Source organism: Microsporum canis, genomic scaffold (genome assembly GCF_000151145.1).
Source record: "Microsporum canis CBS 113480 supercont1.8 genomic scaffold, whole genome shotgun sequence".
Classification (NCBI taxonomy): Eukaryota; Fungi; Ascomycota; class Eurotiomycetes; order Onygenales; family Arthrodermataceae; genus Microsporum; species Microsporum canis.
Window position 1 is genome coordinate 363,042 of NW_003299162.1, and position 23,718 is coordinate 386,759.

The following is a 23,718-nucleotide window of genomic DNA, read 5'->3' on the forward strand; positions in this document are numbered from 1 at the left end:
GGCGTGCACCGTATGATGGCTCAAGGCATTCCATCTAGACCCTGACGCTCTGAATATGTGGGCAGCGTGTTAACTGAGCTGCAAAAGTGGCGCCTCTTGGCGGCGCTCTAGTGGATAACTAACATCGTGCATTGTGGACGACGATCCAGTGTCTTGGATTCCGCCCCAGATATCCGCATAAGAACGGCGGACTAAGCGTCCAGAGAAAACGGGTGATTGTGCTCCAGAAGCTCAGGGCGCAGATGCGGAGCAGTACTCTTAACCGAGCAGAGATAAAAAGGCCCATGCCGATTTCCTCAGAAAGAGGAATACGCATCTTTTTATCTTTTGCAGCTGCATGAGCTGATTTGCGAGACACCTGGATGGGGTGTTAACGGTCGAACCAGGTATAATCCCCAATCAGAACAGAAGCCCCCATGATCTTACGTATCCGAGTAATAATGATACAGTAGGATATAGGTGGAAATTTTCGTTCTGTAAGGTCAACTAGTGGATAAGGTCGAGGTCAAGTATCTCCTTTCTCAAGTTGATTGGATGCAGCTGTCAGGTTATTCATCGAACACACTGCATGTCGTCCGAAGCAGATCTCGTAAGGAGCCAGTATCATATTTCTCGGAAGCTGACACGCCGCGATGGCCTCCGTTAAACATTGTGTTGCTTACTCTCTTCCCATTGGTGTTGTTGCTGCTCTGCGAATCTGCCAGGGAATAGGAAGTTTAGGTAATACCCCAGCAATGCAGGAGTCGTGTGCTCCATTGGCTGTTCTCTAGCTTTAAAGGTCCAAGAAGCATATCATATATATATATATATGATTATGCATGGAAATGGATCTCTGAGTACTCCGTACTCCTGGACCTCACCAAATTCCCCAATTCGGTATAGCGTGTAAAATCGGGGAGGGTATCCCAAAATATTCGATTAATATTTAATAATACTAGCTACTAACGATAATACATAAACTTGAAGTACTGTAATCTTTAACGGCCTTCGGACATATTCGTTGATAGAAACTGCCCACTCTTCTCCGCGACCTCCTCGACCGTGGCCCCATAAGCTATCGGAAATAACCACTCCATTCGTCGTGATACTGTTGCATACAGGGCTCTTTCAAAATAACCGCAAACTCCTCGTATGATTCATGCGCGGACATATTTCGCGCTTTGATATACTATAATATATATTAGCAGAGTAGAGATGTATTTAAATATAGAAGTATATACCGGCCCCATGTCCTGGATCGCAGGCCAAAACTTGGATGGGATACCTGCTTTGGCAAGGTCCTTCTTCGTCGCGTCACGGCCACGCTGTATAGCACGGTTTGTTGAATGGTCGCTTGCACCTTTATTTGTTGCAGAGTCACTCGTATCCTTAGTAAGGAATTTGTTGCAAACTGTGATAAGCATGTGTCAAATATGCCATTCGGCCAAAAAGGCGAGCCCGCACTGATTGGAGGCAGAGAGACTTGTTATATTTTTGACAGCATGTTTCCAATATGAAGATTCGGCCTAATTTTTAGGTACTTCTCCTCCCTCGCCTCAAGCTTGTCGATTCGTGATAGTAAGTCCTAATCGTTGATGGATTAGAATATATTCACAAAAGATAATTATAATGACTGTAGGTATAACAGAGGCTTACATTATTGTCAGAATCTGCCATTCGGCCAAAAAGGCGAGCCCGCACTGATTGGAGGTAGAGAGACTTGTTATATTTTTGACAAATACCTTTATGTTGACGTCATGGTGGCGATATAAGTCATAGCGGGAGACTCAACCTTTGATATGTAATAAGAGCATAGTTAGCGCCGCCAATTATATTGGGCCAATTAGCGCGCCGAGTATTAGCTCACTTTTTCTACATAGCACTTAGTATCAAGAGCAGCCAAAAGGGGCTCAGACAAAAGAGGAACGCAAACGCAGAGCACCAATCTATATTAGGGCTCAGCTCAGTTCCGACACGAACTCTGTGAATTTCCAATACGTCGATGGAAAATGCCGGCTCGTTTCCACCTCCCTAGGCAGCTATATTACAAGAGAATCCGGCCTAAATCAAGCGACTATGAATTTTCTAGCGATGTACCAGTTGGACCACTACAGCATTAACACAATTCATGAGTATAATATGTCAATTGCTATATTCTTTGCAAGAGGCCTATTAAAGCACTGGGTAGCGGGCAACCCAGTGCATACGTCGCCGAATGAAGACGATATGAATCTTGTTCCATTTCAGCTATGCCGCAATATCGACGATGACACAAGGGCTTTGAAAATGCTACAGGAACTCCCTGCTCCAACGCTCTTTTAAAGCAACTGCTATGGGGATAACTACGTCATCAGCGTCGCAGTAGTTATAACCTGGCGAGTCGTCGAGCGATACAACAACCATGCACTCTCGTAAAGATGCCTAGTCGAGATACAAGTAAGAAGCCCAGAGTCTAGAGAAACGATTGATCGACGTCCCATAGAGGAACAAGAAGTGCTTTTTAGCGATACAAACAATTTCCCTTCAAAGGAAGAAAGAGCCAGCTGGATGCTATCCGAGACTAATATCGGTAGTTTAGGATTCTTCCTTTAATAATAGTCCTTGAGGGGTAATAAACGACTACCGCCCAAAACCTCTCTAAAAAGGCCACATAAATTGCGCCCAAAGGCCACCACCTATGTCAGCACATTTGGTGACCCCCTGATTTACTCCGTACTCCGTAATCGCCTCCCCTTAGCCGCCACTGCCAAAATTCAGCTTCATTTTCAGGGTGGGCTCGATAGTTACTTGTGTCGTAATTAGCGGCCCAGATCTCACATACTATGGCGACACGATACCTGAAAGAGTCCAGAGAGAATACGGAGTACTCGAGTTATCTCTGCGAAGTAGGTCGCATGAGATGACAAAGAGGTACGTAGTAAGCAATAGTTTGCATACGGAGTTTTTTGCTGACATCAATTTATAGCCTTTCTTCGCATGGCGCGGCTGAATAACGGCAATTCGGTCATCCGACAACCAAGCACCTGCTTGTGATAGCGGAAAGAACCCCTGGCGGAGCCAGAACACGGAGAATATTAAGGCCAAAGCCACGCTCAAGATGAGAAGGAATGAAAGAAGGGTACATTCGGGGTCCCACAGCTGCCAGTTGAAGAGGTGGACTTTGGACTTGGCTCCCTTCGGTGATCTAGCTCCGCAAATGAGAGCTTCTAGCAAGGGTTTTTGGACCTTGTCGATAAAAGCTCAATTATTGGCTGCAAGCTGTTTGTTCCGATCATGCGGGACCCTCTAAGGTTGCGGGGACCTATTGAAGTGAGGTTGTTTTCCAGAGCATGAGGACATGCTTATGCTAGTACTCGTAGGCGAGAAGAGAATCATGTGGTGAAGAAAGTGGATGCTTATGATGCATGAACAGAATGTCACATACATTGTATTCACCTTCAATGAGTGACTGATTTTGTAGCAGGCTCCATGTGGCACTCCGTGGTGCGGCGTGTCATGCCATCTTATCTGCTTGCCGTTGGTGCATGGGAGTTGTTTGGGGTGTATCGGTAATGGAATGGGTTTAGTACAAGTCCTAAGGAAGACGGCCATCCTTTCCAGCCGCAACGGCATCCCCTTTCTAGAAGTCATACGCTGGACTACAAGATCGTATATTATATAACCCCTGCCTGGAGCGTTGTTTCGGCGTACTATATGCAAAGACATATAGCTCCTCTTCAGATCGACAAACGCGGGATTTGTGTCAAACCACCAAACGCTGATGGACAATCATTAGTTCAGTCCCTGCTATCTTGGCCCACAACCTTGTAAGGCGCTAATGGGGCAATCTGAGCTGTTGACGTGGCGGCAGAGTGCATCCGGGTTACAGTTTGTCGTTGTGACCCGTCGAACTGGTTTGTTGGCGAGTTGATGGTGAAGAGACGTTGATTGGCATCGATTAGGGCTAAGATCAGAACCCCCACATAGTAGGACAGAGACCCTAGCTCTCGGGTGGCTGCCGTATCCCCAGTTCTCTCCTCTCATAGGCTCCTTTGTAACCGACCTGTTGCGAGGCACATCCGCCCTTGTTCACCCATGTCATGGCTGAGGGAATTCCGAGATGTGGGTTCGCTACTGCCTGGTATCTTAATCATATTGATAGTCCATGGTTGATTTCTCATGTATTCCCGGATACTGGAACTCTGATTCCGCATTCCATTCATTCCTTGATGTTGGCGATGTTGAAAACAGTCTAATAACGGAACAACATTACTCCGGCTTACTCCGCCTAAAAGAAAGCTCGCTCGAACCGAGGCCCACCAAGCTAAGGCAAGTCTAAGCGCAACGCCTAAGACCTATGATTCTTCAGCTAAGATATCCTTTTAGGGGGTTGTTCATTTTTCTAACCAGAGGATCGGGTGACCAACTAGCTATCCTCTGTTATTAGTTAGCTGGCACGAAGAGGGCGGGATATAACCCTCGTTTACTATGAGTCCATGATATGCACTCATACTCTGGGTAATAGGGATTGCCGAGTTGCTCTTCGGAAGCCTGATGGCAAAATACCAGACAAAGACCGGTAAGTATACAAGTTAACTCATATGTGAATCGAAGAATAGTACATTTGATTATGACAAAAGGTAGAAACAGTAGCTCCTAAGAAGCAGGGGCAGGAGGAGACTTGTTACCACTCTGGGGAGGAGGCAAGAAGAGGGGCATATAGGTCTGATGACGGGAAAGGGTCAGTATGTTGCCTCTTCTGATATCACCGATCGTAACACGGGTGATATGGGCGGGGTACATACCACAATAACAGCCATTGCTACGAGGAAAAAGCAGTTAGCACGTGCAAGGGACATACATATGGAGAGAACAACGTACCTGACATGAAAACTGACATATACGCCGGAGTTGTGGATGCCTTCTTCTGATCTTCGCTTTCGGCAAGCCATGTCTGGAGTGTGAAGACAAGGGAAGACCTAATTCATATTAGCTATTAGGTTAACATAAAACGGCAGTTTTAGTCTTATCAGAAAGCTAGAAGAGAAAATTTGCAATCATTGATAGCTACCCAGTGAGCCAAGATATAGGGTATATATATATTCAGGAACTGTTTAAAACATACCATCCGATCATCCTGCCGTACAGAAAACGAGGAGAGTCGAGTTAGTTAATTCCATCAGTAAGGCAGCGTCTCTATAACAGGATGGCGTCAGGTCGAGAAGTAGGAACTTGGGCTAAACATGCCTGTTTCGAGTAAACATCTATCCAAGCAGTTAGTACGGCTGCATCTAGGTACTTGGAGCTAGGATGGATCTTACAGCAGCCATTGGCATGGTACTTGCAATGGTACCTAGGACGACGTCAGCCAGCGATAAATCAAGAACAGTACCACATTAAACAGGAGGTAAACCGCACGGTTATCTACAATCATAGAGAAAACATACCAGAGATATCACCATCAGTCTTCTTGACTGGTGGAGCCTCATAAGGGACCACTGCCAGGCAAAAGAACGTGTTAGCGGTTGGTTGATAGTCGATCCCGCTCACTTATAGGGGCGGGAAGAAGCATACCCAGATCCGCTCTCCGCATATCCTTCTGTGCCATTGTATATTTACTTAATTCTCCGGCTGTTGAAGAATGTTGTCGTTGTTTCTTCGCATATTTTGTTTGAAGGCGAAAAAGGCGAAGTGCTTGGCGTTGGAAGCTATGCCTGATTGGGCGCGTCTACAAGCTCGAGCCATATCAGGCCGGCCGAATATTTGGTTAATCATATCATTAAAAATTATGTTTAGATATAGGCTTATGTCTTGTTATAAATAATATACAGGGATTGCACTATGTAGGTCTCGCTACCTGGCAGCCTGCGGACTGAGACTGAGCTGGGCAGATGTCCAGAAGACGATCCCTTCGTACGCCAAAATACTCACCAAGCTAAGGGGTTATACCCATCCACTTCGTCTAGGCCATTAGTCTCATCACTAAGGATGCTAAGCACTGGCTCAAGAAGTGCTCGGGTATGCCTCAGCTCAGAAGTCTGCCTCATCCGGGAGTAAAATACTGGGCAATCCTTACTATCACATTTGACTTCCTCCCCCCATCCGACGCCCATACAAGAACGACATACGTCTTGCAGGTTGGCTACCTTTCTCTCCGAGTCATGCATTCGATATTCAAGTTTCAGAAGTGAAATATGGGGTTGTGTCCGGAGACAGACGTTGCATATTGGTTGTCGATTCTGTTGCCGTTGTTCTTCAATGTTTAACTTGTTGCGACAGACAACACAGGATGATGATCTCATATAGCACTCTAGAGTTTTCTTAAACATTGTAGTATTGCCGTCCTGGCCAGGCCGCCCAGATGGAGCGTTTAACGACCCCTCTGTGCGCCGCATGCGTTGGTATTTCGGCATTTCATCATACCATTGTCGAACATTTGCACCAACCAAATTAAAAATCCTCTCCAGCGGTGGAATAATGTTCTTGGAAATATAGTATTCCGCATCAAGCTCTAGCTGAGGATTCTGTAGTAATACGTCTGGCGGAAAACAGCGATCAATGAGGCGGGCGCCTGGGGCCCCCGACACAACCACATATGGCACTCGCTCTCCATACTGTGGCTCAAGCCTAGGGTCTTCTAGCATTCGTTTTGCGCTTATCAGCGCTCCAGGAGGAGGCGCCCCCTTGTTGCTATATGTTCCTAATCTGACCTCCTTTGCAAAGCAGAAATCTTGAATTGACACCTTGCCCTGCATAATCTTGGAGCATTGTTTCTGAAAGTATTCCTTGACACGGCTTAAATCTGAAGTTTCAAACAGGAGCTTCAACGCCTTTTCTTCAATCTTCTGCTCTGCAGGTGTCCCGTCTCTTCGAACCGTCTCAATACCCTTGGCATCGAAATCAGGTTCTTGCTGATTTCGAGATTCATATTTATAACCAACGTATCGTTTTTTTGCGAGGAGTATGCATGGATGATAGACCTTTTCGAACTTTAGCTTGACTGGTCGCGGGTTTGAATCTGTTATAGTTTTCGCTATCTCCTCCCCGAGGTCAAAGGCCTCAGCTCTTGTCCGACCCTTTAAATAAATAAACAGACTATCCGTATCTCCATAGACAACTTCAGCACCCCATCGTTTCACTGAGTGGATGAGTGCAATCGCCTTTTCAAGGGTCTCCCTGGCTGTTTGGACAATGCTGTCCGCAATTTCCGAACAGGGCATTCTGCCAGAGAACGAAGCAGATGTATAACCATAAGTAACGTTTGCAATCAACTTAAGTGCTAGCTGCCTATTATTCAGCAGGCGCTGTAGGGGCTTGTCATCCTTGTCCTCTTTCATCCCATTCTTAATCATCACCCGTGTTTCTAGTATTTCGGTAAGCATTTTGGCAAGCAGCGATTTCCGAACATCTTGCTTTGCATAAATAATTCCATTTGGCGCAATGTTAATCTGATCCTTCAATAGTCCCAGTAAGCCAGGCTCTCTTTCATAGTCCGTAATTCCCATTTTATTTCGACCCCGCCAGCTAACGATCCTGCCCAAATTTGTGGAATAGCAGTAGTTATAGGCGATCATAATACTTGGGTAGAGAGACTGAAAATCCAACACAAGTAAAGGGCTGGTATAAAAGTCACTTTGGGGCTCCATGACTAAAGGGAGACATTCCAGTGCATTTTGCTGGCCGACTTGCTTCCTACTAGGAGAGATTAGAATGAAGTTTTCCGGCTTAGCAATGCGGAACATTAGAGATTCCACTTTGAACTGGGAGCCCCTGGAAAACACGGAATAAAAGTCAATACCAAGAATTCTAGCTTGTTCGCTTGTCCTTGAAATCAATTCGTTTGCCTCGAGTATTTGTAAATTAAGGTCAACCCTCAATGAAAAATACTGTAGTGTTTTAGCAACATCCCTGGGTCTGTCACTTTTGAACCATTTTGTTAAATCTTCAAAGGGATAATGCGGAATCCTTTTATGAAGTAAATGGAAAGTCACATTTTCCAATGTGTATTGGAGTAAGTTGAGTTCCCCTCTCATGGCTCTCCATATATTAATCATATGTCTTCCAGTGATGCGAATAGTGGAGGTATGGTTGAAGCCCCATCTATCTGCCTCCCTACCAATACGTCCATGAGATTGCGATTTAACCCTCGAGAACTCGTCACAGAGGTCATAATCATAGCATTTTCTTGCCCGTTCGATCAAGTAGCCCCAGGAACCGTTATGAATCTCATATCCTGTCAATATATCGGGGTCATAATATCTAACAACACCAATAATTCGGTTAATGAGGTCAAGTTCAGATATATCCTCATGAAATTCTACTTCAGGTTCGGGTTTAAGCCTTGAAGATAGGTCACCATATTCTGAGAGAGCGACGATGCCACGGTGTCGACCATCGTCCTCGGATATAAATGACCAGAATACGCAAGCAACTTCATCCTGTTCCGGGTTTGGAGCCAACGAACCACGAGTGTTGACATGAACCTCCAAGCTCATTACACTCATATAACTAGCTTGGTGTTGTATTGTAGATGATTTGACTCTCTGAGAATACTTAAAACCATGCTTATTACATTGAGTGGGAGCATCAATTTGAGAAACAGTATATTCCTGAGGGGTCGTATCTGCGGAAGTATAATTCGATTGATCTTTCCGGGAATTAGCCCCTTTGAACCAACCAATAACATCGGCCGGGGTTGGCGGTCTCGATGCAAATTCCCAAGTTCGTAACGTGCAAGAACTGCGCAACTTTCTATTTTGGGTTTCAAAATTTATTCGATCCAGTAAAAGGGGAGGTTTCTCTCCAAACATTGCTGGAGAATTGCCTGTAGGATCAAACATCGGTAGAAAGGGGAGTGTATCGCTTTCAAGTTTGAATTCTCTACCAGCATACTCGCGTGCACGCTCAATAACATCATTATCATTGCTATAATAAGCGCCTTGGTAGATGATGCTAGGTCTGGAGTCATCCGAAATAGTTTTGCGGACAGATGAAGGTAATGGGCACTGTGGGACAAAACTATAGGCATTACCATTTTGGGAGAGTTGGATTGACTGGGTATATAGTACGGTTGTTGTGGCGCTACCCTTTGGTTTAACAGTAGCGGGTTGACTCTCCATTCCACTAAGAGGAACTATTCCACTGCCTTGAGAAGTGTCTCCATCGGAAGGGGCGTCTTGTCCTTTCACGCCTCGCTGTGTTTGTTTTAACAGTTGACTCTGCTGGCTCATTCTCAGTACAGTAGCTGGGTTAGTTGGATCCTTAACTACAGGAAAAGAAAGACGCGTGCTGTGTCCACCCGCCACTTTTGGATTTTGGGAGGAGATAGATGGGCTGCTCATAGCTTCGAGAAGGTAATTGTACTCCTCAATTAACACTTGGGGGTTTGGTTCACCCGTTTTCGCGGGCAACAATTCAGTCACCTTGGCCTTCTTTTTACTAGATTGTCCTGGAGCATATTCCTTAGCCCGGACTCGTTTCCTAGGCTCAGGGGACATTGCGCTTAGGAATTCAGGGTCGATTTCAAACATATTGTCTTCGCTATTGATCGGATCTGATGCCTTTCGAATACCAAATTCTTCGAATTGAGAAGATGGTAAGGATATCTTGGTATCCAAAGGCCCTCTGTGACCCATTTCTCTCGAGTATAAGGATGAAGCTCTATCATCTGCTGCAACCTCATCATTTTCAATGTTCTTTCTATCATCATGATGCTGCTGCGACATCCATTCCTGGGATTCCTGGGAAAATGAATCGTCCATATCATCTTGACCAAAAATCATATCCAATCCAAAAGAGTCAATTTGCTTCTCATCAACTTCAACATTGCCATTATTGGCATCTGTGCTGATTTGAGACTGGGTCCCGTCTGCCTGTGAGCCTAACAGGTTCTGCGGATATAGCTCCTGGACACTTTCTAGAGCGGTTTTTACCAATTCTTGAAACTCGGGACGGTGGATGAAATCGTCTGGTGTCGGTGATTTACCACTTGTCCTTCGCTCTTCTGTCACAATAGCCTCCACCTGTTCACGGAACTCTTGTTCGTGTATCCAGCTATCTGGAAACATTTGCTGCGGATTAGAAGACATCGGAACTAGGTCTTGTTGAGAAAACGGGCTGCTGCCAGCATCAGTTAAGCCCATCTTAATTCTTCTTCTTCGCTCTTCATCTTTCCAGAGACCTCTCAAGCTTGGCACCAGCTTCTCAGCAAACGAACTCTTATCGCCCTCTACCACAGAGTCATGATGTATTTCCCTTTGCTTGATATCATTACGATTTAAAATATCCTGGACATGGATATCCACTTCTAGGGCACAGTGGCTCTGCCTTGGGAACTCCGTAGCGTCAGCTATCTGTCGTGGCATAATTGATTCATTATGCCAGATATGGTCCGGATTCTCAAGATCAGAGTAGCGGGGTACCGGGGAACGAAATTTAACCTTGGAGCAGTTGATATAATCGCATCCATGTAAATTGTAATCACACATCCATTGAGGAACAAACTGCAAATGGCTTTCATATGGTTGCAGGACACGTTTCATCACAGCCCCTTGCATAAGAAGATCCGCGAGCCGTGTCATATGCAGTGGATTTAACAAGTATACTTTGAAGAAGTACCTATATCCTACATGATAACCGTAGAATGGAATCCCCTTCACTAAGGATATATAAGCAACATACGCTGTTGAAGGGTCAGAAGGGTTTCGCCGGTAGCTTAGAGCTAGCGCATGGTCTATTGATGCATGCAGAGTTCGGATGGCAGCACTAACTATTCAGTATTTAGCTAGATGACTGTAATGCCGGGGAGGGGGTGTAATCCTAACCTTCTCCGGGAGCCAAGTCCCCCCTATATTCGAGATATAGGTAGGGAAATGCACCGTGTATATGTGCACATACTTTCTGCCCAGTCTCCGTAGCCCCGAAAACCCGGATTATTGGAACCTTTAATGATTTCGATTTCACATCAGGGCCGCTGTCATCTGATGGAAACTGAGGGTCAAGGCCTGTCGGGGTGGCCTGGTAGTGGTCGACGCAGTTGAGTAAGACGCGAAAGGCCGCCATCAACTGGATTTTGACGTGATGGCATTGGGAACAGATAAGGAAAGGATATAGACTAATTTCGTTGGCATTACCATTAGATATTAAACCCGCCAGCAGCAGCAAATACACCAAAAAGCCGTCCTGTTGAGCCTGTATCAAAGTCCATAGTCCAAAGTTGAATCTCGACGTTTGATTAATTTGACGACGCGTGAAAAAGCACGACTTTGCGCCACTCACGTGATCATACTTTTCAACCTCCATTAGCAGGCTGGATTTAACGATACAGTGAGCTTCGACAAGACGACCATTTTTATTATTTTATTTTGATAGTGAGATTCTCGAGTGAGACAGTTATCTGATTTTAGTGCTAGGGGTATATTCGATACTACAGTCAAAATGTCAAGGCGCCCTACCGACGTTGCGAATAAGGAGCGCAACGAATATATCCCATCCTTCATATCAAAGAAGCCCTTCTACGTCGACGATGATTCCTCTCCTAACGATTATCTCGAACACCAACGTCTCCACAAAGAAAAAGAAGAACAGAAATGGTATGATAGAGGGAAGCGCGTTGGCCCAGCGGCCACCAAGTACCGAAAAGGCGCTTGTGAAAACTGCGGCTCGATGACACATAAGACCAAAGAGTGCCTGAGCAGGCCGAGGAAGTATGGCGCGAGATGGACCGGCAAAGACATCCAAGCAGACGAACATATACAAAAGGTAGAGCTGGGCTGGGATGCAAAAAGAGACCGGTGGAATGGCTACGATGCAAAAGAATATCAGAGTGTTGTTGAGGAATATGAAGAACTGGAGGCACTGAAGAAAAAAGCCAAAGATGATGCTGTATCAGAGCGAAAAGCAATGGAGGGAGATAATGATGGTGAAGACGGCGACGGTGACGGCACAGCAGAAGCTAGATATGCGGAAGAATCAGAGATGGGACGGCAACAGGGCAAAGGCACTCGAAATCTACGAATACGAGAAGACACAGCAAAGTATCTACTTAACTTGGACCTCGACTCTGCGAAGTACGACCCGAAGACTCGATCTATGGTAGATATGGGTGCACAGTCAGATCAAGCTGCCGCGCTGGTCGCGGAAGAGAACTTTATGCGAGCTTCAGGTGACGCTCAAGAGTTTGAAAAGGCGCAAAGGTATGCCTGGGAAACACAAGAGCGGGGCGACGCCAACAGACAACATCTACAGGCCAACCCTACTTCCGGGGAGTACTACAGGAAAAAGCATAAAGCTGAAATGGACGCTAAAAAGGTTGCGGACAAGAAAGCTTTACTGGAAAAGTATGGTGGCGGAGAACACCTGCAGGCCGGCCCGCTACGAGATATGGCGGTCATTGAAAACGAAAGATTTGTTGAATACGATGAAACGGGAGCAATCAAGGGGGAACCCAAGCCCGCTGCTAAATCAAAATATGCAGAGAATGTTCTCATAAACAACCATACCACTGTCTGGGGCAGTTGGTGGTCCAATTTCAACTGGGGCTATGCCTGCTGCCATTCCACTGTGAAGAACAGCTATTGTACCGGGAAAGAGGGGATAGAAGCGTTTGAGCAGGCTCAGAATATGCTCCAAATAGAAGCGGGAGATGACGACGGTAATCAAGCTCCTCCAGATGATGCAGAAAAGGAGAAGAATACGGAGGAGAGCCACATTAAGCCTGTTACCAACTCACAAAAGAAACGCAGCCGCCATGAGCTTGAACTGGGCGTCACAGAAGAGGAGCTTGAAGCGTACAAGAAAGCTCGAACCGCAGCAGCAGATCCCATGGCTGCTTTCCTCGGCAAGGATGAACTACTCTCATAAGACCTGGATGCATTGTTTCTATATTCTGTACTTTTATTGCTAGCGTTTGAGCGAATGTCACTTTCCATGCCTCTTGAATCTCCTTTTATATGTAGTGATTACATAATATATCGGAAAATACTTTAGCCCTCTCCGAGAGGCGTCTTACTAATCGAGCACGTGACAGGGCTTAAACCCTCACACAAAAAATTCGCTTAGTCGAATCTTCAAAGCGGAACTTCAATCTCAAACCAGCGACGACGACAATATCAGAGCTTCCAGACGCACCATTTGAAGGTAAGGAAATTCCTGCTGCTGTTTCGTCTCTTCGTCTCAGCGAGGTGACAGTTTGCTGACATATTTACCGGCTTTGCAGTTCCTGATTCAAGATGAGTACGACTTCCTCTATCCCGAATCTTTGGATAAGAGAAACGACAGGATGACGACGAATTATCATACTGATTTATTCGAACAGCTAAGGGAACCTCCAGCTTCGGAAAGCGCCACAACAAGTCGCACACTCTGTGCAGACGGTGCGGTTAGTTTTATCCCGATATATATGATGCAGCTGAAGCGCCGAACCTACCACCATCGGATGGGACGTTGGAAGGGCGATGATGGGGGCACAGGAATCTGACAACAGATGTAATTTATAGGCCTGCGATCCCTCCACATCCAGAAGCACACATGCGCTTCGTGCGGTTACCCAGCTGCCAAGATGCGCAAATGTACGTGATATTATACATCCCTCCCCCTTGAGCTAGAAAATATGTTGGGGCTCGGGCGGGAGAAACAAGTGCGGACGAGCAAGTGCTTATTTGACGATTTTACTATTCAGATAACTGGAGTCAAAAGGCCCTTCGACGAAGAACCACGGGTACCGGCCGTATGCGTTACCTCAAGTCTGTCGACCGCAAGTTCAAGAACGGATTCCAGACCGGTGCTCCCAAGGGTGCCCGGGGCCCAGAGAAGGCATAGACAATTTCAACCCTCCTTTATATCCCCCCCTCTCTTTCCTTCGGAGTTCGATGAAGATGTGGTGAAACCCACTTTTATTACAAAAGGGTATCCTGCGAGCGGAATGGGACTTGTTTTGAATGATGACACCACTTGACATTTTATTATGTGTGTTGAATGGGAGTTAGAAAGAAAATAACTTCTCTGTGTCATACCCAAACATAATATAACAAAAATTAACGGATTTCATGGACTCGAGCAAACTACGGAAAGTGAAATGGCGTGTTCACATGGGACTTCTCTTCTTTTTTAGACCCTCATCGATCCCCTGTCGACAGAATAACGAAGCCTTGGCTTTACAGTCATCTTCATGGCTGTTGAAGTTTGAAAGCCACCCTAATGTTGTAGATGCCCATGAATACGGATCTCAAAATCATGTTATATCACTCTCCTAGGGGTATATTTGAAATATTCTATTCACCGCGCCCGAAGACCTTCACTGATCCGTCGCTTTGAACAAAATACAGAACCTCTCTCTCTTCCCAATCTCCGCCCTCCTCATTCTTAAGGGTATCTGTATCCGCTAATGCTCCCCCTTTGCTCACTCGCAACACTCCACTCACATCTCTCGCCACACCAGTGTCCAGCCCTCTCAACTGCATAACCATCTGCGATTGATGGGCAAGAGACACTACTAACGCTGAATGCTCTATCTCTAATGGCGTAGGTTGTTGGCCGCCGTGCATAAGTGGCGAGTCAGCCGCCACAGTAATTATCGTAGAATGGACGAGCTGCGCATACCCCAAGTTAGGCTTAACCACCACATAAAATAAACTGAAATAAGACAACATACACGTCTCAGTCCCATAATCAGTTCACCCATCTCAGTAGCACCAACACGCATACTGGAGCCTGTTGCAGCAAGCAGAAAATCCGGCTGATCAAGGACAAGAAGCACGCCATTGTCTCCCCCCTGTTCAGTTTTATCACCGTTTGCCTGCTCTTTACGAATGTCATCTATTGCAGACGTAATAACCTTCTCCACTCCGTCCATGCCACCATTATTTCCTGCTGTCGGCGCCCAGCGAAGCGTCCTTATATTCAGATTCTGATGATTGCCACCACTGGCGGGTGTATCTTGTGAAGCAAACGTTGAAGGAGATGCAGTAGAAATGGGAGGTGTAGGAGGCGCTGGGCGAGCAAGTAATGGATTGGCCCGTCCAGAAAGAGATATAGGTCCAGGCCTGGAGGCACGGGCAGTCCGTGATGGGCTTGGAGGAGTTCTATCAGGTAATGGGAAAGAAGGTGATGATACAGAGCTCCTTCGTGCATGAGCTGCGGGAGCCAAAGCCCCTCCTGGTACTACAGGCTTCGGTGCTTGTGACGGAATGGGGGCGAAGAGCTTGGTGACTCCATCGACAAACGAGAATCTCCCCTCCTTGGATAATTTATTCAAATCGAGGCCCTAAAAGATAAATCAGTATGGTCTGGTGCAATGTAATAGAGTATTTAAAGGGCTCTCTTAAACCATACCACCCTCCTTGCTTCTGCCCTCCAGAATTCCCAGCCACGTAGGAAGCTGACAAGCACCACTTTCCGGTTTGCAGACGCTCTCCTCTCAGTATCGTCTCCCTCGAATCCAACGCCACGTTCCAGGCCATCGATATTCCCTCTTCGTAGAGAAGATACCTGTAGTGTGTCACAGAGGCACCTCAACACGAGCCAATTGCTCGTTGACCCTAGAACTGACGTTATGAGGTGTAGAGACTGGTGGAGTGGCGGGGCAGTGTATGGCGCCAACAAGGGTGCCGTTGGCGTCGACATGTCTCTGGCCCAGCTGGATATGTACTACCCAAAAGATAGACAAGAGTATCTCACTGTGGTGAACCGTTGAACGGCGAGAGTGCAGGAAGATGTATAATGTCGAAGGGCTCTAAATAAGAACGACGAGGCGAAGAATTGCCTCTTTAAGCTTTTAACGTTGCCTCCTAATCGGATCAGATAAGATCGCGGTCACCCAGTCCACCGAGCAATATTATTACCAATTCGTATGGTTACTACTCTGTACTATGACAATTATGCCATTAGAGAAAATTAATACGGTAGAGGCACAATATGGATAGGCTCCTGTGAGTAAAATATAGAAGTTTAGGATTGAAGCATTATTGGGTGACTAGAATAGTTAATTTAGACTTGGGTTGGACTAGCTGCTTAATATTTAATATTTAGTTGAAAGAGCAGGGTATCAAGGGAAATGCACCGTCGTATTCTGCGGATCGTTAGCTTTGGTCCCATAAAACATAAAAACGCTACGCAGCCACAAGTTCGGAATGCCGTAAACCACTAGGATTCAAGTTTCTAGCTTAGAGGTTAAGGAGCGTCTCTAGCTGTTTCACCACAGACTGGTCCACATCATCCTCTTCCATCATCTCTATTTCTTCATCTTTGATCGTCTGGTCTACCTCTGGCAAGGCGTCAAGGAATAAAGGCAATAAAGGTACCAGGTTATCTTTCTCTGGGGGAGGCTGGTTTTCTTGGTCATCATCTAGCTCTAAGAGTGTGGTCTGAAGCTTCGGTTCTGCGCTGTCATGTTTCGGGAACCAGACTTGAATGTTATCGTCACTGAGGTCCAGCAAGCTCGATTGCTCTTCGATCGGGACAGATCCTCGTCCGCTAGTTGATTGTATGGTATATGTCGTCACAGGGGTGAATATCTCATCGTCCAACTCAATCAAGCTATCGGAGTGTTGCTCGTCCAATAGCGGAGTTATTCCCTCAGGTTCTGTGCTAGTTTTCTGCTCATCAACTTGTTCGGCAACTTGCTTGTTATCAGGGCTAGCTGGTTGGTCGAAGGCATCTCCAAGTCCCTCGAAGGGATCAAAACACAAGTTCTCCTGGAAGAGCTCAAGCACTTCTCCTGCATGCTGAATACCGCCGGCTGTTTCAATATCATGGGGACCATCACAAACACCATTGGCTCGTCGAATTTTTGATTGTTCATAGGCTGCTGATGACCACGTTGCTAATTTGCTTGCGCCGCCCATCATTCCTCTATTATCAAAGTGTCCGTTGGCAACTTTTCCAAGAACGGGCTGGAGCACCCATGGAAAGCTGATAAGCGGCAATTGCTCATCTCCGGGGTATTTACGTTCCTTTCGGGGGCCAGCACTGCCGCCAGATTCTTTGGAGATTTTCTCTTCTCTTAGAGCCTCTGCCACTTCTTCGGCCGTCACTCTATACATTGCGATTGCCAAAGGCGCAAGATGTTGGAAATCATGCCCACCAGCCTCGTCATGGCACATCATCAAAAAACGATTACGTAGTCCAGACGAGATTTGGCCCAGCTCTTCGTGGAACCTATAGTCCTTGGTCATATTCGCGTGTCCTAGGGCAAAGGTAGACCAAACCTCAAACTCGGTTTTGACTTCATGCTGTGCCATGATCCTACGCATATCAGCGTCATAGAGAACTTTCATCTTCTTTGCAATTTGTATCAAGTCGTCACTGACAGGGATGTGGGAATTAAGGATACGCTTGTCAAACGGAGCTTCCAGCTTCGGCCGGAATTCAACGCGCTCAACAATGTCATATATTTGACCGAGAATCTTCCTAGAGTAATATTGCGCCTCTTTGGGTTTATGATTCTTTTCCATGAAATGTGGCCATTTTCTTGGAATCAAGTCTCTTGACATATTAGCTGGGATTCCGGTTTTGTTATAGTCAACTGCAGCAGAGTGCAGTTGGGCCAGTTGCATGCATCTTTCATCATTGACTCCGTCTTCCACATAGTCTGCAAAGGCCAGGTGCGAATGTGCTATCTGTGGTAGGTGATCATTCTTCATATAGGTCACGAAAAATGATGTAATGTCATTTACAGTAACATCACGGGTCAGGCTTTGAGCGTTAGATGCGGTATAGTCCATCGGTTCACAGAACCAATCTTTTGGTAGTGGAATAAGATCAGGATCCCAGATAACGATGTAGTCGTCGCCGTCTAGATCACCGCCCGAACATGTGCTTGAGACGTCCCGATCCCCTGTTTGTGGGAATACAATAACGTCTTTTAGGTGATGAAGCGCCGGGACGTTGACAGCTCTGACCACACGTATATCTCCTGGATGCAGTGATGGATTCCTCGCCAGGATACACGGACCTTCGATTATTTTATACTTCGTCTCCTCTTCAGTATCGAACACCTGGACAAAAATTTCTGGGAGATTGTCTAGTCTCTCCTCAATTGTGGCATCGGAGGCAGGCCGCTCCTTCTCATAGTAGCCTTTCAATGTTGCGGTCTCGTCGATACAACCGAGTAAGCATGCTCCTTTTTCTATGTGAATCTTTGCCTTCTCTTTCAAGTATTTGATATCCCATGCGCGCCACAATTCCAATAACGATTTGACGAAAGGCTCACAGGAAGCCTGGAACCCATCATTAACCATATGTGCGAGTAAAAAGGTCATTTGATTAGGGTCAACACGCTTTTGAAGTAAAGTTATTGCCTTTGATTCATTGGTCATTGCATCTTGCATATCTTCGAGTACCAAATGCAGCTTTTTGAGAAAAATCTCATCGGTCACTCCTAGTGCGGATAAAACCATAATGAGCTGACGGTTAAGATGCGCTCCCGCGAATTTAGAATGTCTAATCACCTCAAGACCATTGTGAACTGCTGCAAATTTGTACTGGCTCTTCCTGATATGAACTTCTCGATGCTGAGCCTCGGGTGAGACCGTAAGAATTCCTTTACAACCACCAAGTCGGAACTGAAACACAGACGGAGGTTCGTCAGAGGGGGTCTGTATGTTTAACTCCGTCCTAATCATTTGTGCCAGGAAATTAGATATGCGGCCGACGCCATCAGAGAATATGTACCCGTTGCGCTCAATCTCATCGATTTCTTGGACGATTACTGGGCAACCAGTAACCGCCTTGGTTGCTGAGAAACACTGGCCTAAACGAGCGGCGTGCTTTGCAACAATTTTGATATCACTGAAATGGCCCATCCATGCACGAATGTTGGCGGCAGTAAGAGTGGGCAACGACGCGAAAAAATATGCGCCATGTTCTCTGAATTGAGAGTTTCCAAATGCGAGGAATTCATAGTGCCTATCTCCAACAGTAATCCCATTGGTCATCGTCCGCTTCACACGTGTAAACAGTTCATCCATGCAATTGTTGTAGCTGGAATTGATTCTCCCTTCATACTTCTCATCTGCGAATCGAACACGGAGGAATCGGTCTGCATGCTCAATATAGTATCTTAAAACACGGTTAGAGGTATCGACGGTAGGGGTGTGAAAATAGATCGTGGAGGGCGTCACTGTTGCGGATCGCATATAACAGCAATTCTTTGGGATTTTCCGTCCGGTGACTCCTGAGAAGAACTCAATGTCAAATATCTTCATTGGGTCGTGATACACAGCCTTTTCTCGAGAAACATGTTCTAGCAAATCCCTAGCATCATCTTCCCCAAGAGATTGGAGACGCTCGGCAAACTCCTTGGTGATTGTATATTCGCTCAGGAGCCCATGAGAAATACATACTTCGAGCTGGTATCGTACGGTATATGAGATATGCTTGTATTCATTATCTGCGAGATCCTCTAGCGGTGAAGTCCATTTGGATGCATGAGTGGGAGGATCAATCCATCGCCACGCAATATCAGCTGTGGGAGGCTGTTTCGTTATCTCGAAGTCAGGGGCGTCTAGAATTTCGATATTAAAATCTCTTAAGATCTTGCTAAGCGTTTCCAGATTCTGGGTATTATTCTCGTCCGTTAGATGGAAAGTAAGTCTGAAGGTAGTCCAGCGCCCTATAAAGTCTTTGTTAGCATTGGAGGTGTAAAAGGTTAATAATTGGACATTAGTTACGAACCTATGTTGATGATTGGATGAGCCTTTTTAAGGCTGGTTTTAGAATGAACCAAGTCCTGGGGGTTGTGGACAATATCAGTTTGGCGGTACCAAGTGTCATCCGAACGCCACATGTTGTCGGAATCTGAAAAAGTTGTCGACGGATCTTGTAATTTCCGGTAATATGAAGGCGGATAGTCTAATGAGAAGATGAAAGATATCTCTTCGCCATCGGATGTACGTTTGATATGTGATAGATGGGCAAAGGGAACACGAATTCGGTAACTGTGAATGATCTGCGGTGCATCGTCGGCCAAGCTTGATTCCATCTTCACCATTTGAAAATAGATATTTATTTCCCGACGGTATAAGTCTGTAACGAAGCGAACATAGTCTTGAAAACTGGCATTGATTGTTCTCATTATGACCATGGACTGTTCTCCAAAACGGCAGCCGACGTCTAAGGATCTACCCACAGCTTCCTATTCATATTTTGTTAGCTCTGGGGTTTTTTGTTTGGACGGGAGAGTTAAACCACTGACGGCAGTCAAAGGATACATGATCTTCGGGTCCACTGGGCTAGGGACCTCCCTTTTCCGTCTGAAAGTCTCAACGCGAACTAAGATGACGATACGCTGGCCATCGTCTAGTTCCAATACGTGTTGCCCGTCCATCCAGAAAGATTCCTTTGGCGGCGGTCTTTAGAGTGTTAGCTTTGTACATGCAACAGGCACAATCACCCAATGATGTTGAGACTGACCTGAAGCGAATCCGCGCCCTCCCTACTCTGTTTCCTTTGGCGTTTTCAAACAGTTCGACAAAGTCTACGGTCCCACAGGCACTGAACGACTTCCAAACGGTGTAAGTATTCACATCCGTAGGTAATTTCGAAACTGTCAGCGCCAGAGACTCCCACGAGATCCAATGGGGTGCTAGATGCGAAGGCTTAACGCGTTCGAGCATGGCTGAAGCCGATCCCTTTGGGCTTTCGGCGTATATTCCAGGAGGAAAAGCGCCTGAGGAACGTCCATTAGGCCCTGAACGGTTCATCTGAGCATTTCGGCCGGTTGGTGAACGTCTAGTGAGTGATAGGCTGTTAGATAGTGAAGGCATATAATATGAACGATTGTTGTTTGGCATTTGACAAAGGGTAGTATACTTACTTTACTCTGGCAAAATAGCTCATCCTTTGGCGAAATGTAGCAGGCTTACGTCGTTTGCCTGGCTGCTTGGAAGAGCCAGCTTCGTGTTTGTCGTCGGCGTCGTCTGTGTCCTGTAGAGCATCCGACGTTGTTGTAGTTTCTGTAGTAGTGGTTTGTGTTGATGTAGTTTGTGTTGATGTAGTCTCTGATGTAGTAGTTTCTGATGTAGTGGCAGACGACTTCCACTTCTTCTTCTTCTTCTGCCTTTTAGACGTCTTCACCTCAGCTGGTTTTGTCACCTTCGATGGCGCTGTATCCGCCTTCACCTGGGCCTTCTTTTTGCCCTTGGGCTTTGGCTGCTTTGAGGGCTTTTTCTTCACCTGGACCTCAGTTGGCCCTTCTGCGGCGGCCGCCACGGCGGGCTACATGGTTACAAAAGTTGATATTAGCCTATCGAGCAATGATTCCAGAGTGAACAGATAGAGCCAGCATGTCAAGTAGACCAGGCGAGAAGGGGGAGCAGAAGGTGAGAAGCCAGCTACCTTGTCCTTTTGCTTAGACTGGTAAACTGAACAACTGACACCAAACATATATACTGCATACATATATATCAAAGCAAAAGCGATAAAGAGAAAAAAAAATCGCCTTACAGTATTCTTGGCCATCTTCACTAGCAGCTCTTCAAATCAATCCCAGAGGTCAAGTCTTATACGCTCTGCGCGGCGTCCATATAGCTACCGGCTGAGTCTCTGATACAGGCTGAACGTGGTGTCTAACTCTGGCCGAGAGGGAAAACAGAGCGAACGAAGCGCTTGGGATATTTTATAAACTTGTCTCTCTTTGCTTGACAGAAAAAGCAACTTCCCTACACGTCCACGAAACCAACAGCAGACCCTGTGCGCTTTGTTGAGGTTGGCTCCAATCCGGGACAAAGATTCCTTCGATTTCGGCCAGTATTAATACAATAAAACTGCTTTCAGCAGCCAGGTTCTAGCGGATAGAGACGTGTCCAATGCCAGAGAAAGTCTTATTGAGATGTGTCCAGTCCGGTGGAAAGAGATGCAAGCCCAAGACCCATCGTTCCAGCAGGCAAGGCTTATTTGGACTATTATTTCAGTAGCCGGGCAAACATTATCATATATCAAATTCACCAAATTGCTTTTTATTCACGGTATCAAAAGCTACTGGTGGAAAGTACCGTGTCTTTTCTCTCTTCCAGCCAACGAAGAAAATTTCTGCAGAAATGGCCCAGTTAATTAAATTTTGGATTTCGGAAAGACAAAGGGGGGCCGCGTTTATCTTATGCCACTTGCCGTTTCATATCGAATAACCGCCCAAAGACACGGAAGAAAGAAGAAAAGAGCACTTTTGTGGCAAACAACATGAAAGGTGCCAAGACGCCTGTCAATCTGAGGACAAGCAAAACGTTTCTTCAACGATGAAACGGAGGGGTGCAGTGAAAATATACAAAAAGCAAGGGCGTTCAATAATGGCGTCGGGGGAGCGGGAGAAGGAGGGGTTCATGATGCAGAAGCACCATTCCGTGTTGGTCTAATGCATGGGTGTCCATGTTGATATCAAGGGGCCTGCACCAGCTCGTATCTCAAGCTCTGAAAAATGCGCAAATGCTCCCCAGCAGATCGATGAATGGAGAGGATACTTTGTTGACTACCTATGTTACCATTCAGCTGCAAGTCAATTCTGTATCGAAGAGGGCCAACACCTAGCTTAAGGACCTTCGAGGACTCGCTGCCTCACAAATATCCAAGACGGACCTGGATGGAGTACAGGGTATAGTTTGAGAAGGGCCCTGGACTCTCTACCCCTGACAGCGCTAATAGAGGAGCGGGTGTGATCCGTGAGAGTCAGGGCAAACGAGTTGAGTGATGCCAAAAAATGAGAGAAAAATATGTGTACTACCCATAGCAATTGTTACTTTTTTCGGACGTGGCAAGCCAATGGCATCTCGCAGTTGACGCTTCGATGACAGGTGCAGCAAATACACAACAGATCGTTGGTTGAACCACCAATACTAGTTAAACCTTCTTGGTGGGTGGAGCAATTTTCCGCCCTTCAAGATAGCCGGCAGTATCCCTTCAGACATGATATTTGGACTCATACATAGTATGGTATGATTCTTACATACGAAAATAGTGGACGGTGATAGGGCGGGACATGCCAAATACTACTCTGTGGGATTACTGGATTATATCAACAATTCATGGCAGGAAGGTCGTGAGAATTGCTTTTCTCGGTTGTCCAACCTATACCAAGATCACTTTCCGAATATCTACTCCAGACAGACCTCGCCGTGTTGATGAAGTCCGAACACTTGCCAAGAATATCAAAAGACACTCACTGCTCTTTCACTGATTGACATCTTCCGGCCAGTGAGTTACATCTTCATCTGAAGAAGAGACAGTATGTATGCTAAACATATTCCAGCGCGCTAGAACAATACAAATGAACATGAACATACTACACTTGACTTCCCGAAGAGGAAAGCATTGGAAAAAAACGTTCGAGGAGCCTTAAAGTTTTCTAGAAGGAAATAGAGTTTTTCAATCGATTCTATCCTCGGATTAAATCGAACAATTCCAAGGCGCAAAAAGCTGGAACAGATGATTCCCATGATTCACAGGGCGTATCAAGTTGCCCTCGAGGAAGGAAGGCATCAAGAAGATTGAACGCAGAGTGAAAAGCGGCAGTCTGGGTCCTAGAGGAAAGCTAGATGAGCTATGGGAGAAAACTACCAGGAAATAGCTTCCAGTGACGTATGTACATATCTCAGGGTGAGAGGTCTAGAAGAGATGTGTTTGGAATCTCCCAACCCCACAAGCTATGTGCCCGAGTGGTAAGGTAGAGACAGTGCGTTGCATTCCTGGGGTTTGTCTGTCCGGGCGAGCGGTACATGGTACCTCCCCATATTCCTCGTGAGCGCTCGTCCGGGTGCGGGTACAGAGCAAGCT

General features: G+C 46.2%; 9 protein-coding genes across 9 annotated transcripts; 3 read left to right on the top strand and 6 right to left on the bottom strand.

The window, feature by feature from the left end:
* Positions 1-118: 118 nt before the first annotated feature.
* Positions 119-756, bottom strand: MCYG_08054 (uncharacterized protein; the record flags this gene model as incomplete). The annotated part of the gene is made up of 3 exons (XM_002842925.1): positions 119-342; positions 427-474; positions 663-756. 3 exons carry the CDS (start codon positions 754-756, stop codon positions 119-121), a joined length of 366 nt encoding a protein of 121 aa, XP_002842971.1.
* Positions 757-1,608: 852 nt separating this feature from the next.
* MCYG_08055 (uncharacterized protein) lies at positions 1,609-2,301 on the top strand (the record flags this gene model as incomplete). Its single annotated transcript, XM_002842926.1, has 3 exons — positions 1,609-1,668; positions 1,759-1,834; positions 1,874-2,301. The coding sequence occupies 3 exons, from the start codon at positions 1,609-1,611 to the stop codon at positions 2,299-2,301; spliced, it is 564 nt and encodes a 187-aa protein (XP_002842972.1).
* Positions 2,302-4,614: 2,313 nt separating this feature from the next.
* On the bottom strand, positions 4,615-5,086 carry MCYG_08056 (uncharacterized protein; the record flags this gene model as incomplete). The annotated part of the gene is made up of 3 exons (XM_002842927.1): positions 4,615-4,780; positions 4,840-4,937; positions 4,997-5,086. 3 exons carry the CDS (start codon positions 5,084-5,086, stop codon positions 4,615-4,617), a joined length of 354 nt encoding a protein of 117 aa, XP_002842973.1.
* Positions 5,087-5,154: 68 nt separating this feature from the next.
* On the bottom strand, positions 5,155-5,566 carry MCYG_08057 (uncharacterized protein; the record flags this gene model as incomplete). Its single annotated transcript, XM_002842928.1, has 4 exons — positions 5,155-5,298; positions 5,351-5,382; positions 5,406-5,456; positions 5,482-5,566. The coding sequence occupies 4 exons, from the start codon at positions 5,564-5,566 to the stop codon at positions 5,155-5,157; spliced, it is 312 nt and encodes a 103-aa protein (XP_002842974.1).
* A 319-nt stretch (positions 5,567-5,885) lies between these two features.
* MCYG_08058 (polymerase zeta subunit) lies at positions 5,886-11,019 on the bottom strand (the record flags this gene model as incomplete). Its single annotated transcript, XM_002842929.1, has 3 exons — positions 5,886-10,575; positions 10,782-10,804; positions 10,855-11,019. The coding sequence occupies 3 exons, from the start codon at positions 11,017-11,019 to the stop codon at positions 5,886-5,888; spliced, it is 4,878 nt and encodes a 1,625-aa protein (XP_002842975.1).
* A 375-nt stretch (positions 11,020-11,394) lies between these two features.
* On the top strand, positions 11,395-12,819 carry MCYG_08059 (pre-mRNA-splicing factor slu7; the record flags this gene model as incomplete). The annotated part of the gene is made up of 1 exon (XM_002842930.1): positions 11,395-12,819. The coding sequence occupies one exon, from the start codon at positions 11,395-11,397 to the stop codon at positions 12,817-12,819; it is 1,425 nt and encodes a 474-aa protein (XP_002842976.1).
* A 328-nt stretch (positions 12,820-13,147) lies between these two features.
* MCYG_08060 (60S ribosomal protein L37) lies at positions 13,148-13,835 on the top strand (the record flags this gene model as incomplete). Its single annotated transcript, XM_002842931.1, has 4 exons — positions 13,148-13,191; positions 13,274-13,336; positions 13,455-13,526; positions 13,637-13,835. 4 exons carry the CDS (start codon positions 13,188-13,190, stop codon positions 13,774-13,776), a joined length of 279 nt encoding a protein of 92 aa, XP_002842977.1.
* Positions 13,836-14,228: 393 nt separating this feature from the next.
* On the bottom strand, positions 14,229-15,579 carry MCYG_08061 (conserved hypothetical protein; the record flags this gene model as incomplete). The annotated part of the gene is made up of 3 exons (XM_002842932.1): positions 14,229-14,546; positions 14,609-15,220; positions 15,289-15,579. The coding sequence occupies 3 exons, from the start codon at positions 15,577-15,579 to the stop codon at positions 14,229-14,231; spliced, it is 1,221 nt and encodes a 406-aa protein (XP_002842978.1).
* Positions 15,580-16,118: 539 nt separating this feature from the next.
* On the bottom strand, positions 16,119-20,793 carry MCYG_08062 (RNA-directed RNA polymerase Rdp1; the record flags this gene model as incomplete). The annotated part of the gene is made up of 5 exons (XM_002842933.1): positions 16,119-19,567; positions 19,630-20,089; positions 20,150-20,306; positions 20,368-20,700; positions 20,771-20,793. The coding sequence occupies 5 exons, from the start codon at positions 20,791-20,793 to the stop codon at positions 16,119-16,121; spliced, it is 4,422 nt and encodes a 1,473-aa protein (XP_002842979.1).
* Between the last annotated feature and the right edge of the window lie 2,925 nt (positions 20,794-23,718).